Source organism: Nilaparvata lugens, chromosome 8 (genome assembly GCF_014356525.2).
Source record: "Nilaparvata lugens isolate BPH chromosome 8, ASM1435652v1, whole genome shotgun sequence".
Classification (NCBI taxonomy): Eukaryota; Metazoa; Arthropoda; class Insecta; order Hemiptera; family Delphacidae; genus Nilaparvata; species Nilaparvata lugens.
Window position 1 is genome coordinate 40,571,148 of NC_052511.1, and position 18,081 is coordinate 40,589,228.

At 34.7% G+C, this 18,081-nt stretch overlaps 1 protein-coding gene across 1 annotated transcript in view; it reads left to right on the plus strand.

Moving 5' to 3' along the window:
• Positions 1 to 18,081, plus strand: part of LOC111049358 (protein timeless homolog) — a 249,705-nt gene that overhangs the window by 210,358 nt on the left and 21,266 nt on the right. Inside the window, exons 17-18 of the mRNA XM_039434760.1 lie at positions 10,025 to 10,063; positions 16,792 to 16,876. Coding sequence (XP_039290694.1) covers positions 10,025 to 10,063; positions 16,792 to 16,876 — 124 coding nt within the window. The remainder of the gene's footprint in view (positions 1 to 10,024; positions 10,064 to 16,791; positions 16,877 to 18,081) is intronic.

Below are 18,081 nucleotides of genomic sequence, written 5' to 3' on the forward strand. Positions count from 1 at the left end.
TCGTGGCGCTTAAGTCTGTACGCACCTTTTTACGAATCACAAGCTGTATGAGGCATTCTCTTGGATACAAATATATTGGGTCATATGAATAAAGTTGAGCATTTGCTTATACTTGTAAAATATGGAGCATTTGCTTCATTTTCTATGAATAAACGTGAGCAAAACCTTTTGCTCATGCTCATCAAAAAAATAGATGAGCATTTGCTCAAAAGTAAAAGCTTATACTTGAAATTGTATGAATAAACTAGAGCATTTGCTCAACTTTTGAAGCAAATCCTTAAAAAAAGGTGAGTCTAGTCTAGAGCAGCTTATCACCTTTTGCTCATAGTAAAATGGCTCAACTAATTTGTATGAGGAAGAGGAAATTATACCAGATACGATCACAACCAATAGTTGAGAACTATAAAACTCTTTTTAGATTCAACCATGATATATATCACCATTATTCCTACAAAAGAATAAATACAAAAGATAGCAGCTACCTGATATAAAGATAGCCATCACAAAATAGGAAATAGGCATTTAAGAAGATGAGAGTGTAGACGATTATAAGAAGGCTATTGATATAATAAGAATATGCTGAAGATTATTATAGAGATGATATTATTTTTTCACGCTATTATTTGAAAATTCTAAACTCAACTAACCTAAAACTCTATTCATAAATAGAAAACAGAGCATAAGACGCAAACACAAGCGGTGCCCCCTACTTGCATATTTAGCGCTTCCGTGAGCTATAAAAACAAAGTAAGACTACAAAAGCGAATCAGCTGATGAAAAATCTTTAAAATAAGTGAACATTTGCTCCAGAGCTCAGGAGCATAAGGTAAGAGTATAAGGTAAAGCTTATTCATATAAAATTGAGCATATGCTTTTGCTTCTACCTTTTGCTCATGAGCAAAACCTTATGCTCCATGCTCTTGCTCATGAGCATTGTTCTGGTTTTATTCATATGGGCCATTGTCTGCTACTGCAACTTTTTCTCTAAGCACATTATTTCTTAGATGTCCATTTCTTGTTCCAAACGATCTCTTTAATACTCATGCCAATCAGTAGTCCAAGTCCAAAACTCAACAAATTTACAAAAATTATATAAACATTGGAAAAGTCCATCTATTCCAAGTGAGTAAACATTGAGCTAATTTTAAACATTATTTCTTAGATTTCCATTTCTTGTGCCAAACGATCTCTATAATATTCATGCCAATCATTAGTCCAAAATTTAACCCATTAACAGAAATGATATAAACAATAAAAACCCCATCTATTCCATGTGAGTAAACATTGAGTTAAAGCCCACTATACAAATCATATTTACTACGTTAACGACTCTTCTACTTTTTCTAAGTGAGTTTTGAAAACTCGGGAGTTCCATAACAGCAGTTCGTGTGCTCTATGGAGTGTAAACAAAAGCGGCGAAGTTTGGACTTTGTTGAGGGAGTGAAATGACGGAATTTGTCTCTCTCACGCACGCACGCACAGGATGGCGTGATCGCCTGGACAATGGTGCCGTTGATGACAACGATAATAGAGGACTGCGGACTGCAATGAATTGGCTAACGGTGTGGCGAGATGGGTTGGAAACGTTGAAGGAGATTAAGATGAGGAGAGTAAGGAAGGTGACGGAAATAGGAAGTATGGGAGGAGGAGGACGAGGAGGAAAGGAAGTGGACGAGAAAATAGGAAGTAGGAGGAGAAGAAGAAAAGTGGTGACAAGAAGAAAAGGAAGTGGTGACGAAGAAGAAAATGAGGTTGACAATGTAGGAGGGAATAATATTGTAATGAGGAGATGAAAATGGAGTAGAATGTGATAAGGAGTGTGTGTGAGAGAGAACATTAGTAGTATGTGAATAAGAACATAAGGTACAAGACAAAGAGGACTGGAATGAAAGTGATGATCAAGGAGGAGGAGGAGGAGAAGGAGAAGAAGAAGAAGAAGAAGAAGAAGAAGAAGAAGAAGAAGAAGAAGAAGAAGAAGATGAAGAGGAAGAAGATTGAGAGGAAGGAGAAGGAGGAGAAGAAGTAGAAGAAGAAGAAGAAGATGAGGGTGAAAGAAGAAGATGTGGTTGGGAGGAGAAAAGAGAAAACGGAGAGTAAGTAGAAGTAGAAGATGATGAATGCAAACGAAATATAACTAGAGGGAAAATGGTAGAAGAGAAAAGAAAGTTGAAAAATTGAAGGAAAATTTTGTGTGAGAACGACAATGGAACGGAAAATATGACGAAAAGGAGAACAAAGAAGGGGTTTATTGGAACGATACTAATAAGGAGTATACAGAAAAAAAAGAAAATAGAGAAGATAATTTTTGAAAGAAAGTGCACGATGAGGAGATTAGTGCATATAAAGATGAGGAGATTTAGTGCATATAAAGAGAGAGTATTAGAATATGAATCGTAGGATGAAGAAGGAAGGATGTTTGCAAAATAAGAGAAGCAATAAGAGTATAGAGTAGGATAGAGTATTTTAAATAAAATTTTAAATCCAAGATGAGGATAACTGAAGGATACAAAAACAGAATAGCAAAGGAGAAGAAGTAGAATACAAGAATACGACGGTTAGAAGTAAATCTAGTAAACAGTAAACAAGATGAAGATCAGGAGTCAGGAGAATCAGAAGAACCGCAACGAAAGTGAAAAAACAAGAAGTTGATGGAAAGATGGACTAGAAGGTTTTGTTTGCAAGTGAAACAACAAGGAGCGGAAGAGGAAGATGTCAGGAAAGAATAAGGGAATGAGGCGGAGGAGAAAGAAGAATTAGAGGAGTGAGAGGAGTTGGAGGTGAAGGAAGAGGACAAGTACAAGGAGGAAAAAGAGGAAGAGAAGTAGGAGGAGGAGAAGATGACCAAGATTAGGAAGGAGAAGAATAAGGAAAATAATTAGAAGTAGAAGAAGGAGAAGAAGAAGAAGAAGAAGAAGAAGGAGAAGAAGATAAAAAATATGGAGGAGAAGAAGAAAATAAGAATTAGACGAAGAAGAAGAAGAATAAGAAGAAGAAAAAGAAGAGGAAGAAGAAGGAGAAGAAGATGAAAAATGTGGAGGAGAAGAAGAAAAAAGAATTAGACGAAGAAGAAGAATAAGAAGAAGAGGAAAAGAGGAAAGGGAGAGTAAGTAGAAGTAGAAGATGATGGATGCAAACCAAATATAAGAAGAGGGAAAACGGTGGGAAACCAGATGAAGGAGACTGAGAGTAAGTGATGATTCAGAATAAGAAGAAGAAGAAGAAGATGAAGATGAAGAAGAAGGATGAGAAGGAAAGAGAGAAGTAGGAGGAGGAGAAGATGACCAAGATTAGGAAGGAGAAAAATGAGGAGAATTAGAAGTAGAAGATGAAGAAGAAGAAGAAGAAGAAGAAGAAGAAGATGAAGATGAAGAAGAAGGATGAGAAGGAAAAAGAGAAGTAGGAGGAGGAGAAGATGACCAAGATTAGGAAGGAGAAAAATGAGGAGAATTAGAAGTAGAAGATGAAGAAGAAGAAGAAGAAGAAGAAGAAGAAGAAGATGGAGATGAAGAAGAAGAAGAAGAAGAGAAAGAAAATGGAGAATATGGTGAAGATGAATAAGAAGAAGATGAAAAAGATGATGATGATGATGATGATGATGAAGAAGAATGAGGTTAGGAAACGATGATTGTGGCAGTGGCAAGCCAATTTTTCTCGGACCATAAAGCGAATTAGTGGAAGGCAGGATAGCAGGCAGCTCCATCCTTCCGATAATCTCCTTATCAGTTCACCTTTCCTCTCACTCACTCTCTCTTACTCGGCAGCTGAGTTATAACCGCAGCTTTTCAGCAGCGCCCTTAATCGCGGCCATGGCTTTTGATTGTAGCAGCCCTTAACGGCCGTAGGCTTATGGCTACCTATTGTCGAAGGCATTGCCAAATTCACGCCTGTAATCGATGTGCACTTACTTCCTATTTGCGATAGTGCTTGGCCTTACATTGGTTGCAGTGATAGGCCTACTTTAAATTCTATACGGTGTGTCGTAGCAGATATAATGTTCCTATTATGATAATATAGTTATGTATAGCTGGATAGGGTGCAATAGCAAATTGTAATAAGTAATACTATTGCACTTATAAGTAATTGTATGATAATGTACTTGTTGTATGAATGAATAAAGAATGTAGCAAATACAAAAAATGTACAAAATATAACAATCAATCAACCAATTTTATTCAAATCAACACAATACAATATACATAAAGGAAATCGAAACACAAAAAAAATCACAATCAAAAATAAATTCCCAATGAAATACAAAAACAGGCTTCATGGTGGGGTGTGCTGAAAAGAAAGAAAGGAGGAAAAATACCTAGCCAACTATGGTTTCTCATGTAATAGGCAGGTAGAGGATATAAAAGTAAGGAATCAAGGGTGAAGAGGAGAAGAAAAGGGAAGTATTGGAGAAGAAAGTAGGAAAAAGAGAAAAAATGTACAAAAATGCACAAAAATTGTAAGCGAGTCCACTTTCAACAATGTAGCAATTGTATTGTAGTTGCGTCGTAGCAAATATAATGTGATAATATTGGCATGAGTTGTACAGCTGGATAATAGCAAATTGTAATAAGAAATTATTGTATTGTAGCAAATATAACATTGTACAAAATATAACCATGTAGCAATTGTATTGTAGCTGTGTCGTAGCAAATATAATGTGATAATAATATTGGCTTGAGCTGTACAGCTGGGTAGGTTATAATAGGAAATTGCATTAGGAAAAACTTGAGTATATGACTTACAAATTGAGGTTGTAGATAATGTAGTTTGAATTAAGATCATGATAAATGTATGCTAGAATAAAGGGATGAGTTAAAAGGATGATAAAAAAACGTCTTTAAAGAGATGAAGAGAAGTTGGTGGATTGTGAAGAGGAGGAGAGGAAGAAGAAGAAAATAATATGTTGTAGGAAACTAAATATAAGAAGGGGAAGAAAAAGTTTTCTGTATGTGAATATAAATATAGTCATACATGAAGACTTACATAAGCTGTTTGCAAACAAAAACTTCTACCGAAGATACAATCATAAAAACAAAAACATACAGTCACGTTCTCATAACATGATCCCTGCACGCTGGACCTATTTACCAACTTCCACAGCATCAGGCTATTTTTTTTTCATAAAATTCTATTCAATGACCAGTTTTTAAGAGCTTTCTACATTTTTCATTAGTATTACACATTTTGTTACAGGCTTTACTGTATGAAGCACAAGCACTTTATCAAATTATTGTTTATGAAGTCACTGGTGAATATATTTTGTTTTACAATATTCTACTACTACAAATAAATTAGTAATATAATAAAATATATACCGCTAGATGACGCGAATGGCTCGAAAATCAAAATTAAATGCTGTAATTCAGCATTCGCATTAATTGATAATAATTAATTCATTAGCATTTGAATAATTGCAATATCTCAGTAATTTCCATCTGGAAATTGAACAAAGTATCTATTCACATCATTCATATCCCCCTCGCTTTTAACTTCCTTCATATAATTTTTTTCTACTTGCTACCACTCACTATTCTTGTAGTTCACTCTTCCCATCCAGTTACTTGCCTTATAATACACTCGATGATCCTTCATCCTTTATTTTCTCACTCCGTCTTCGTATTTTCTCTATCTTCCCTTCCAGTTACTCGCCCTATAATACACTCGATGATCCTTCATCCTTTATTTTCTTCCTCCGTCTTCGTATTTTCTCTATCTTCCCTTCCTCTTCCCTCTCATTCCGCTGACGTGCACTTCTCAAGACGTAGCAAAAGCCTACTCAGTTATATCCCAAGAGTCTCTTACCTCCTTCATCTAAAATTAGCCCCCCACTCCTGAAATACCTTCAAGATTACCCCTCCGCTCCATAATACCCCTGAATTCACCCCCTGAAATGAGGTTAAACTAGCCTTAAACAGTGTGCAGGCTCGAGCTTACGGGGCACATTCATTATTAGCAGACCCCTAAATTTCCCCCTCCCCTCTGCTTTCATGATTGAGGTAGCAGTTTTCACTCCCCCCTCTCCACCCAGCCACCCCTATTTTGACATTAATAAGTGACGTCCAACTGAGCAGGATGGGGATGATTGCTGTGTGGGGAGGGAGGAGGGAATTAAATCGAATATTCATCCTACCCTCCCTCACCTTCTGTTCACATACAATGCGTTCTCACTAATTATACATCAATTTTGGAAACGGGACCTCCTCCCATCACGAATAATGGACACAGATCTTCCTCACTTCCTCCCTCTCCCACAGACCGGAACTCCACTAATGATTGGATCCCCGCGTTTTCATTCAGCGGGACTTTCACTGTCAAAAATCGCCCCCTAACTAGACTTTAATACAGTTCACATCAATTTAGGGGATATTTTAGGTGGATATTGGTGTCAAGTACCATTTCGCTCGCAAATTAGAGGGGAATATCCGGTGTGTAATTTGTAATAAAAAAGATGGTGTGCATATTTTACGGGGATGTTCTTTTGTGGGGGAATTTGAATATCGAGTACAGAGTTAGAGCAGCCGTATTTTGTGATGATGAAAAAAATGATTGTATGAATATTTTATTGACTTGTACTGTGATTTAGGTGTATGGATTTCAAGTACGAAATTAGAGGGACATTATCAAAGTATTCCGAGTATGAAATTAGAACGACCATTTTATGAAAGTATGAATAGAAATGGGGAATGAACGACAAAATTGAAGAAAAAAAAACAGGGGGAGATTGAATGATGATGATGTTTGGGAAGTATGAGAGGTAGAAGAAGAAGGTGAAGAAGGAGGAATGAGAAGTAGGAGAAGGTAAAAAAAGGAAGTGAAAGATGAGAAGAATGTCGAAAGAGGTAGATGATGGACAGAAAGATGAAAAAAGAAGGAAATGGAAGACGAGAGAAATATCAAAAGAAGGAGGAGCTGTTAGGAAGGAAGAGAAAGAGAAGAAAATGTAGAAGAGGAGGAGAGAAAGAAAGTAATGAAGGAGAGCAAGTTGAAGAGAACGATTATGAGGATTGAAGGATATAGACTAAGAATACAATAATTGGAGAGAAGGAATAAAAATCAGAAAGAATGTGTCAGGCGAATTAGTATGGTATCAGAGAAGAATATTATGTAAGGGAAATGAATAGATCTTATGAGAGAAAAACGAAACTAGAGAGATAAACTTAATATGTAGATACAAAAGGTATGAGAGTGAATTCAAGAAGATAGAAAATGACAGGAAAAGTAATCAATTCTCAAGACGGGTGGAAACGAGGATAAGTTTAGAAGAATAGGACAAATTGGAAAGAGGAAAAGAAAAACGACATTAATATGAGGAATTGAAAAGGGAGAAAGAACGAGAATGAGGAAGAGTGGTATGAAAATAATGGGATTGTAGTAGAAGAAGTTGAAAGGAATTTGTAACATCGAACAAGAAGGTGAGAATAGAGGGAAAAGAAAAAGAAGAGAAACAAAATGATTGAAAATATTGAGAAAAGTGAAAGAAAAGGAACAAAACAATTGGAAAATGGAAACAAAATGAAGTAGGTGTTGGCTGAGGGAAGGGAAAAAGCAATTCTATAGAGAGCAATAACGAAGATAATTATGATTTTCCTGGTTAAATCTTGATAAGGAATGATAGAATGAGATTGAGCAAAACTGGAGAAAACATTGGAAGAACAAAATGGAGACACTGGAAAATTACAAGACGGAGAAGGAGGAAAAAGAGCTTGATAAGGAATGATAGAAGAGAGATTAAGAAAAATTGGAGAAGACATTGGAAGAAGAAAATGGAGACACTGGGAAATTACAAGACAGAGAAGGAGGAGAGGAGAAACAGAACAAGGGGGATTGAAAGTGAAGCATCTTGCAATATTTATACCCTAACTTGAAGGAGAAGAAGATTATATTGGTTGCAGTCTGGCGAATGCTTAATCGGGGCTTAGTAATGGCATACAGCTTCCAACTTGAAAGTCCGTCCCCCACTTGAAGTTGTTGGTCGCAGATTCTCAGTCTTTAATGCGGTTTCAGGGGGGTTGGGGAGACGCTGGCATGATTTGAATGCCATGTCTGGCCTCATTTATTACTTTGAATTGGAAACGAGTGGTTGAAAATGCTTCATTATACATTTCAACTAGCATTTCATTCATTTTTACGCCTTATAACACTATTTTTCACTTGAAAAAGTGTACGATATTTGAGGCGACTTCTAGAATACTTATCATTTTTTTCTGTGATATACCGGCGTTGTTCAGTATTAGAACCTTTTTATTCCGCCTAGATCTTTGTTTTCCAGTATTGGTGGGTCTTATTTTTTCACAGTATCATCTCTATTATCATGCCTAGAGCCTTATTGTTTAGTTTATAACCTTTTCACCTCCTACAGCCTTAATTATTCTTCTTGTGTCACTATTTGAATCTGTGTATTGGAGGGTTAAGTGTAAGAGAGGGCCGACTGGGCCCTAACTTCGCCCTCCTAGGTCAAAAATAAATGCACTCATTCTATTCTATCCTATTTTCTACTAATCTAGAGCCTTATTTTCCGTCTCGATCCTCATCTTTTATTAACCGTTCCAAAGTGTGTATCTTTCTTATGATGGGTTGCACCATATTATTAGAAGAATATGAAGTTAACAAATCTGAACATAAAAAACGAAGTTAGAGATGAAGCGCTATTGAGTTCAAAAATATACAACTTCCCCTGCCATGAAAATATTTGTCTTCCTATAATATCAACATTTACTCATATCATTTTTTTAATCTGTATTTTTCTCAATTTAGTTTAATATAATATCAATTTTCATAATTTAGTTTATCGATTTCAAATTCAGCGAATTACGCCAGGCCCTCACAAACACAGGCTTAAGCCTACATGTGAGTCTCTCATAACGTAAGGGTATATATAAATGTACTGTAACTGTACTGTATTATTTGTAAATTGGAAGAATAAAATTTGATTTGATTTCCAGCAGTATTTTGAATTCACCTCTTGTGTGTATTTTACTTTCCTTGCCCCACTACCATAGGTAAGGAAAGTATTGCTTTCCAAAAAAAATTAAGGTACCCAAATTTCAAGTTTTCTATACGTTTCAAGGTCCCCTGAGTCCAAAAACATGATTTTTGGGTGTTGGTCTGTGTGTGTGTGTGGTGTGTGTGTGTGTGTGTGTGTGTGTGTGTGTGTGTGTGTGTGTGGTGTGTGTGTGTGTGTGTGTGTATGTGTGTATGTGTGTATGTCTGTGAACACGATAACTCCATTCCTAATTAACCGATTGACTTGAAATTTTAAACTTGAGATCCTTATACCATGAGGACCCGACAATAAGAAATTCAATAAAATTCAATTCAAGATGGCGGAAAAAATGGCGGATAATTACTAAAAAAACCATGTTTTTCACGGTTTTTCTCGAAAACGGCTCTAACGATTTTCTTAAAATTTTTTACAATGGATAGCTATTTATAATCCCTATCAACTGACATGAGTCTCATTTCTGGGAAAATTGCAGGAGCTCCGTAATATTCTAGAGAAAAATGACGGATAATCGCAAAATAAAAACATGTTTTTCACGATTTTCTCAAAATGACTTGACCGATTTTTTTCAAATCATACCCTGAATAGTTATATCAGCTCTAAAACTAGCATGAGTTTCCTCCCTGAGAAACTAACAGGGGGTCCACCCCATTCTTGAGAAATTTACTTTGTAACCTCCTTCTTGTGCTTGAGGTAGGTGGGTAGAGCAGTTTATTCAAAAGAACTCACGTCGATATTTTATTTGTAGAACAGCTGTTTTGACAACTTTTAAAAAATCCTCAATTTCATAATTCAAACGAAGGAAAATGTACTCTGAAAACAATAACAATAGTATAATCGTAGTTTCAATAAAATTATTAAGCCGCCAATCGGCATAATGCTATTCCCCTAGATTATCCTCGTTTAAGAATGAGGCTTATAGATCAATGAGCAAGGAAAGTTTTGTGAGTGTACCACACCAGATTTTTTTAGTATTTAATCATACATAATTCGTAATGTTTTTAATTTTCAAGTTTCTTTCTTTTACAGGTGTCACACTTCCGGGAGAAAATGCTGCAAATGACGAGGGTAAGTTCAAATAATTTAATTGTTATTCTCATGAAATTGGATTGTAATGAGTGGTTGGACATTATCATACATTATCTTCTTACCTTATCATACAAGTATATCTCAACTTAGATAAGAGAAGGATTGAGTGATTGGAAATATTTACCTTACTGTAGTTTTTATCATGGTTTGCTGTGGTTGGATATTATCATACATTATCTTCTTACCTTATCATACAAGTATATCTCAACTTAGATAAGAGAAGGATTGGAAATATTCACCTTACTGTAGTTTTTATCATAGATAATAACGGGATTTGGTTGTTGAAAATTTAATATGGGTATAATCACAGATACGACAAGATGTTGGCTTGTGTTCAGTGTTATGTTAGCCGAGAACGCTGCAGAAAAGAAAAATCCCATTAAAATTGCAATTTTATTGCTCAATAATTCCCATAAGTCTCCACATCTCTTTGCCACACTCATTTTCATTATTCACGGCTGTAAAGCCGGCCATTTTTCATTGCAAATTAGGCAATTTGTCAAGCTAGTATCCCATTGGCTTCTGTAATCGAAAACTAGGATTTGAAATATTGCCAGCATATTTCGATATTCGTGTTTTTGTGGCGAACTGCAAATCGCCGATACAGAAACTGAAACGAATTTATTGGGCCCGTCAAATCAGCCAGCAAATAAGGCACGATTGCTTCTCAACGTTCTTGTTCTCTTTCTTTTTCTTCTTCCCCCTTATCTTCTCCTATTTACAATATTTCCTTCTCTGGCTTTACTTCTTTCACTCTAGCTTACTAGTCTTGTTCAACATCTTCTTCTACATTCATCACTTGTCTATGTATTGTCTCCTACTACTTCAATATTCACATCTCCTAAGTTCTTCTCTTCGTGTTCTCCTGTTCAACATAGTTTTTCTCATTGTCTTGTTATACTCCTCTTTGTCTTTAACTTCTTCCATATCTGTTTTTACCCTTCTTCTCTCATTCTCTTTTTATACTCTTTTCAGTTTTCACTTCTCTGATATTCGTGTTCACCTCTTTCCTTTCTCCTGTGTATCTTCGCTATCTCTCCAATAGTTTTTTCTCTATCCTCCAATACATTTTCTTGCAACTAACTCTACTTCTGTTTTCTTCTCACCCTTTCTCTCTATCTTTTCATTTGTTTCCTCAGTTTTTATTCTTGAACCTTGTTCTCGTCCTCCAATTATTTAAGATAAGATATCAATTTATTCAACACAGTATATCATACAAAATGTAATACAATAAACAGTTGAATATCGTCATAGAAATTCTTCAGCCTTATTTTATTCATTATTCTCTTCTCTTTCCTGTTCCTCTTCTCCATTTTCCTTCCTTCTCCTCCACGTTCCATTTGTTTCTGCTATATTAAATTATTCTATACCCATCGCATTATTTTTATTCCTCTTTTGCCTCTCTCCAATAATTAAGTGGAAGAGGGGGCTCTTATTGCCTCAACTTCGCTCACATTCCTTTTGTAATGTTGTAAAGTGAAAATAAAAGACATTTATCTATCAGGCTATCTATCTATCTATCTATCTATCTATCTATCCAATCTATATTAGGCTATGTATCCCTCTCCTCTTCTCCATCTTTTTGCTTCTTTCCTTCTCCACTTCTGGTTTTTCAAACTTATTCTTTTTTCACTTCTCCTATCCTTTTCGATCATCTGTCTGCTCCCCTCTCGCCTCTCTTCAGACCTATATTATTGATATCCCTTTAAATGCATCTTTTCCTTCTTTCTGTTTTTCTTGGTCCACTCTATCTATTATCGTTATTGATATTTTTCCCCTTCCTTTCTATATTTTTTTGACTGACTTCCCCTCTTCTCACTCTTCTCTTCAACCTACTTCTCTCTTTTGTTTGTCTGAACCCCTCCCTTACCATTAATCTTATTGTACTTCTTCCAGTTCTTTCCTTATATTTCTTCTTTGTCTTGCTTCCTCTTCTCTTTCCCGATCTAATCATCTTCCGTTTCCTCCCCCCTTGCCTCATCACTCCTTATCCCACTTTTCTATTTTGCTTTTTCTTGCTTCCACTCATTTTAATCCTTCTCATCTTTTTTCGTCACCTACTTCTTTCCATATCTTATTATTCCACTACTCCCAATTCTCTTAAGGCTGTGCAAAGGCTAAAAATTAACTTCCTTTTGGTGATATTATTCAAAGTTTTTCTATTTGTATATCATCAAGCTATCAAAATGAAAAAGTTTTCTGAGGAAAACATTTTTTCCGATCATTGCGTTTTGAGATATGAGCGGCTAAAGTTCAAATTTTCCGGACAGAACATTTATATTTACATTCACATTTATTTTAATTTACATTTTCGGTAAAAGATAAGGTAAATCCATGAGATTTGAAGGATGAATTCTTCATGGTATTGTTGATCTAGTGAAACAAAAATTTTCTGAAAATATCAATTTTTACTTTCCTTGCCCTATTACCATAGGAAAGGAAAGTATTGCTTTCCGAAAAAAAATTAAGGTACCCCAATATCTAAATTTCTATACGTTTCAAGGTCCCCTGAGTCCAAAAAAACTGGTTTCTGAGTATTGGTCTGTGTGTGTGTGTGTGAGTGTGTGTGTGTGTGTGTGTGTGTGTGTGTGTGTGTGTGAGTGTGAGTGTGTGTATGAGTGTATGTGCGTCTGTGTACACGATATTTCATCTCCCAATTAACGGAATGACTTGAAATTTGGAACTTAAGGTCCTTTCACTATAAGGATCCGACACGAACAATTTCGATCAAATGTAATTCAAGATGGCGGCTAAAATGGCGAAAATGTTGTCAAAAACAGGGTTTTTCGTGATTTTCTCGGAAACGGCTCCAACGATTTTGATCAAATTCATACCTAAAATAGTCATCGATAAGCTCTATCAACTGCCACAAGTCCCATATCTGTAAAAATTTCAGGAGCTCCGCCCCATCAATGCAGATAGATTCCCAATTATCAGGCTTCAGATACAATTGAAACAAAAAATAATCAAGTGGAGTAGATTGAGCATGAAAATCTCTACAATTAATGTTCAGTAACATTTTCACCTAAAATTGAAAATGAGCTTTAAATTCGAGAAAATGTGATTATTCAATTGCAAATTATTGTTGATTCTATCAAATCATTCACTATGAAGAGATAGCAGACCTCATGTGTGTCTCCAGCGTTATTGCCCTGTCACCAGCTGGCTCAAATCTTTGAATAGTAGACTTGAGATGCGCGGGAACACTAGCGTCAGGTGATCAATTTTCATAACGGCAAGGAAAGTTGTGTGAGTGCGCCACACCAGATTTTTGAGAAAGTTATTCAAATTACCAAAAATAACTCAACTAAAAGTTATTTAGTTGAAACATATGACCAGTAGAAAGTTTATTTTTAGCCTTTGCACAGCATTAATGCTTCACTCTTCTTGCTTCTTCTGCTTTCTCTTACTTCCACTTCTCTGATTCCTTCTCATCTTCTTCAGTTATCCATTCCCTTCCACTCCACTCCACTATTTCCACTCAATCCTTTATTCTTCACTTTACTTATTCATTTTTCTTTTTTCACTTCCTCCTCTCTTTTTATCCTTCTCCGTCACCACCCATTTTACCACATCAATCAATTCATCCCCCTGCTTTAGCGAGCGCCAAACTGCGAAATATCTTAGCAGTAAGATTTACTGCCCGTGTCGTACATGCAAGCGTTTTCATTCCAAAGATGATTTACTGCTCTGCTTCTTCTACATGCCAATACATGCTGCTACATGGCTTCCTCTCTTCCATTACACAACTATCTTATATCTATGGTTATTTGGAGATGAATGGTGGCGTTGTGTATATCTATACTATGTACATAAAGTGGCTTGATCCAAATCTATCATATATCTATAGTTATTTGGATATAAATGGTGACGTCGTGTATATCTATATTATGTACTTAAAGGGCTTTATTCCAAAACTATCATATTTCTATGGCTATTTGGAGATAAATGGTGGTCTTTTATATCTATACTATTGTACATAAAGTACCTTGTTCGTAAAGTAGCCTATAGCAATTAAAATCTAGAATTTTCTTGGACGTAAATCACGCTTAGAACTACATTTTTATGCAGGTTGTCCCTCAGTAGTAGTCCTAGTTCAACAGAAGCAAACAATATTTTTTTTCCTCTGGAAATAAATTAATGATAATGAATTTTTATTATCATCCAAGTAATGTAAATGATAAATGGTGGCGTTGTGTATAATGTATACTATGTACGTAAAGGGCATTGTTCCACAAGTATCATATATATCTACGGTTATTTGGATATAAATGGTGGTCTTTTATATCTATACTATGTAGGTACGTAAAGTGCCTTGTTTGTGGAGTAGCCTATAGCAATGAAAATCTAGAATCTTCTTGGACGTAAATCACGATTAGAACTAATTTTTTATGCAGGTTGTCACTTAGTAGTGCTAGCTCCAACATAGTGTAATTCAAATAGAAACAAACAATAATTTATTGTCCTCTGGAAATAAATTATTGATGAAGAATTTTTATTATCATCTAAGTAAACACAATGACATTATGCATATATTATGACATGATCTAGGATACGTACACAGCAAGCATAAATTAATTGATTTTACAACCCTCCATGTTTGTCATATATATTATTATTCTTATTTTAGTACTTTCTTCGGCAGTACATTCGAAATATATTCTCTTTTTGTGATTCCCCTTAGTTCTCCTTCAATTCGTCCTTGCTTTGTTGAAAGACAACGGCTAAAAATCCAAATGAGGAACGTCATATTCCATGAGGTTGTGGTTATTGTTAGGGTTGGGAGAAGTTAGTTAAAGGTTGAGGTTAGGTTCGGGGAATGTCAGGCGTCAAGTATTTGCTTTCAAATTATTTGTATTTGCTAGCATTATTCAGAATTGTTTTAAAATTTCGAATTCATAATTTTGTCATTGTAGTTGACAAAACGGACACTGGAGTGCTAAAGATTGATCCCTGATACAGTGACAATAGAATCATTCATAGTCACTGTAATCCCCAATTGAATTTTCACAGTCAATCATAATTCAAAACATAATTTCTAGCCTCTCATAAGAAGTCATCGTACCTCATAAATGGGTCAGAAATTATTCCAATCCAAATGATCGTAACCAAAACTTGAATTCCGTCTATTTAACATTGAACCTGTAATTTTTGTAGGATAACGCTATTCAATATACTGTATAAAAAATAGTTAAAAACATCCTGATAGTGCCATGAACTTAGTGAACAGTTTCAGTTGAAAGTACGCTGACGTTGTTAATAAGATAGCCTATTTTCACATGATATGCAAAAAACCGTGATTTTCAATTCATAAGATTTAATGAGATAAAATTTGAAATTACAGTAATTGGAGAGGTGTTGAGGTGGTTTTTGTTGATAATACTTATATGAATTCTGAAGATAAAATCTTGTCAAAAAGTATTCAAAATCCATGTTCTATGAAGCAGTTAACTCACAGAAATAAAATCTTGACAAGATGACTATAAAATCCGTGTTCCAGGAAGATGTCAACTCACAGAAATAATAGAGTTTGATACACTATAATCGTCTTTAATCAAAGATCAGATTAAAAATATTGTAAAACCTGAACGGATGTGAATTGAGGGTTGAAAATTTTATTTCATTTTTGCATCAGCAGGAATTGTTTACGGAAGTGTTCACGAAATTTGAATACTATCAGCCATTCAATACTATATACTGATCATGTTTTTCAAGATGAAAGCTTTAGTAATATACTTATTCATATTGCTGTAAATAAGAAGTATATGACGTAAAAACACACATGCTTCTTCTGAGTAAGCGTTTCGGTGACATTTACTTTTTTCTACCCTCCTGACAAGCAAAGAACGATTCACCATCGTTTGTCTTTGATGTGAGCTCTGGAAATACCCATCGCTGCTCGCACGAGAAAAAGCGATAAAATTTATGAGAAAAACTCGTTCACTGACATTTCAAGAATAGATCGCAGGTACTGTATCTCCGTATAAATAGCGTTATTGATTTTCACGGTGCAGTCTCTTGTAGGTGGAAATTTATGACGGTCTTTCGTAGATCTTTTATGGAATTTATGATGGTGTTTCGTAGATTTCTCATCGATTTATGGCTTATTATTAATGGTTGATAGTTGAGCTCCAGTGGGATTTGAGAATGTGTTTTATTGATCTATAGATTTATAGGTTCGATTGATAGTGTGCACCTACTTGAAAAATTATAGCATCATGCTTCTCATAGGATGTTTTTGAAGCAATAACTTAGTGCATTTTTCAAGAGAAGAGAATCTATGTTGCTATATATGATTGTATGATTTATACTTGTAGATTCATACTTGTAAATTTTATGTTGTTGATTTGGTAATGTAGGTTATTCAGCTTTAGTGCTTCTCTAGTCTTCATCTAGACTAGAAAATAGGAGTTTCTTTCAAAATCAATTTTATAATCAATCATCTGAACTCGTTCATCGTTTCGAATGCTCTATGGATGTATTCATTTGTTTTGTATTGTCTTCATTGATAGATTATCCAAGTTTGAGCATGTGCATTTTATCATCTACACTTACCATTACCAAAATCTTGAAAATTTCATTGATAACTTTTTCAATCATTGTATAGTCATTGTTCATTCTGATTATTATCAATCATGTGTGGAATTTTTGTAAAATCTTCACAATTCTGCATTTATTTAATCAACGCTATTGTGAAACGTTTTTAGATGAAGAGGATGAAGAAGAATACGGCGATGCACCGACAGTAGGATATCAAGAATCTGAGCTCAACTTTGAAGATTTCGTCAGAAGGTTTGCATATTTTTTGTTATTCAATTTTTATAATAATTTATGCTGGCCAATGTAATATTGATATTCCACTGTACTGATATTATACTGTACTTGAGTAGACAGTACTACAGTCTACTACATTACGGTAGGTCAATTTTGTTCATTATTTATTTGATTATGATAGTATCAGCTACTAGAAATTCTAACTGAACTTTTAAGTGCTCAATTATTGTTGTTTTGTACTTTGTTGTAATTAATGAAGAATCATTAGTCATTGTTTATTGGCTTTTCCACTCACCCTGAAATATGTGAAGACAATCTGGTATAATTTCAGTAAGCTACTGTTGTAAGAGTGAATGTTAGATGTACACTATTTAACAATTGAGATTTTGCTGAGTTTCTTGAAACACGTCCAGACTTACCGTTATCAAAATACGTCAATTCTTTAGAGGGAATAAATGGCCAACAATTCAACATCAGATATTTTGCTCAATAGTTGGCTTTGACTTTTTAGATGTTCAGTTTTTCATAAATTGTTTAATTTTTTCCAATGCTCCATCTGTGTTATAGTTTCAACGCCTGATAAGACCGTAGTGCTTAAATGTTGATCATCGTTCTGAAAATAATATCATTTTGTATTATGAAACAATAAAAATAATTATGTCATTACTTGTCATTTCCAACTATTTTGAATGTTTGCCCCAATCAACCTTTTCAAAATACATGAAAACTTGTATGTTATAGGGTCGCGTGATTTTGTTGTGGTAGAAACAGTTTACAGTGACTGCCATAAGTTTTGCTGAAGTATTTTAATATAATAAGCATTTATACGAATTTCAGAAAAAATTCAAAACAATACATATAAGTCGAAAGGGACACAAATCTGAAACTTCTCTCTGTGAAACAATCCCAATAAATGATCACTAATCCAATGTGGACTTGTGAAACTAATTAAAATAACTATTGCTAATAAAAAGGGAAAAATAAACTAGAATAATCAATCACATAATATAAAAAATACAATATACAGAATACACAATAATTACATACAAACATTAAATGTTAGTTAGATCCAACAGTACAATAGTCAGTACATAAGTATTGAAATTTAACAACAGAAGCCACAAAAAATGAAACTTATATGAAAAATTGTAAATTAAGATTCATAAGCTTTATTATTTCTATGTGAATTAATTTATATATTAACTTATGTTTTGTTTTTGTAT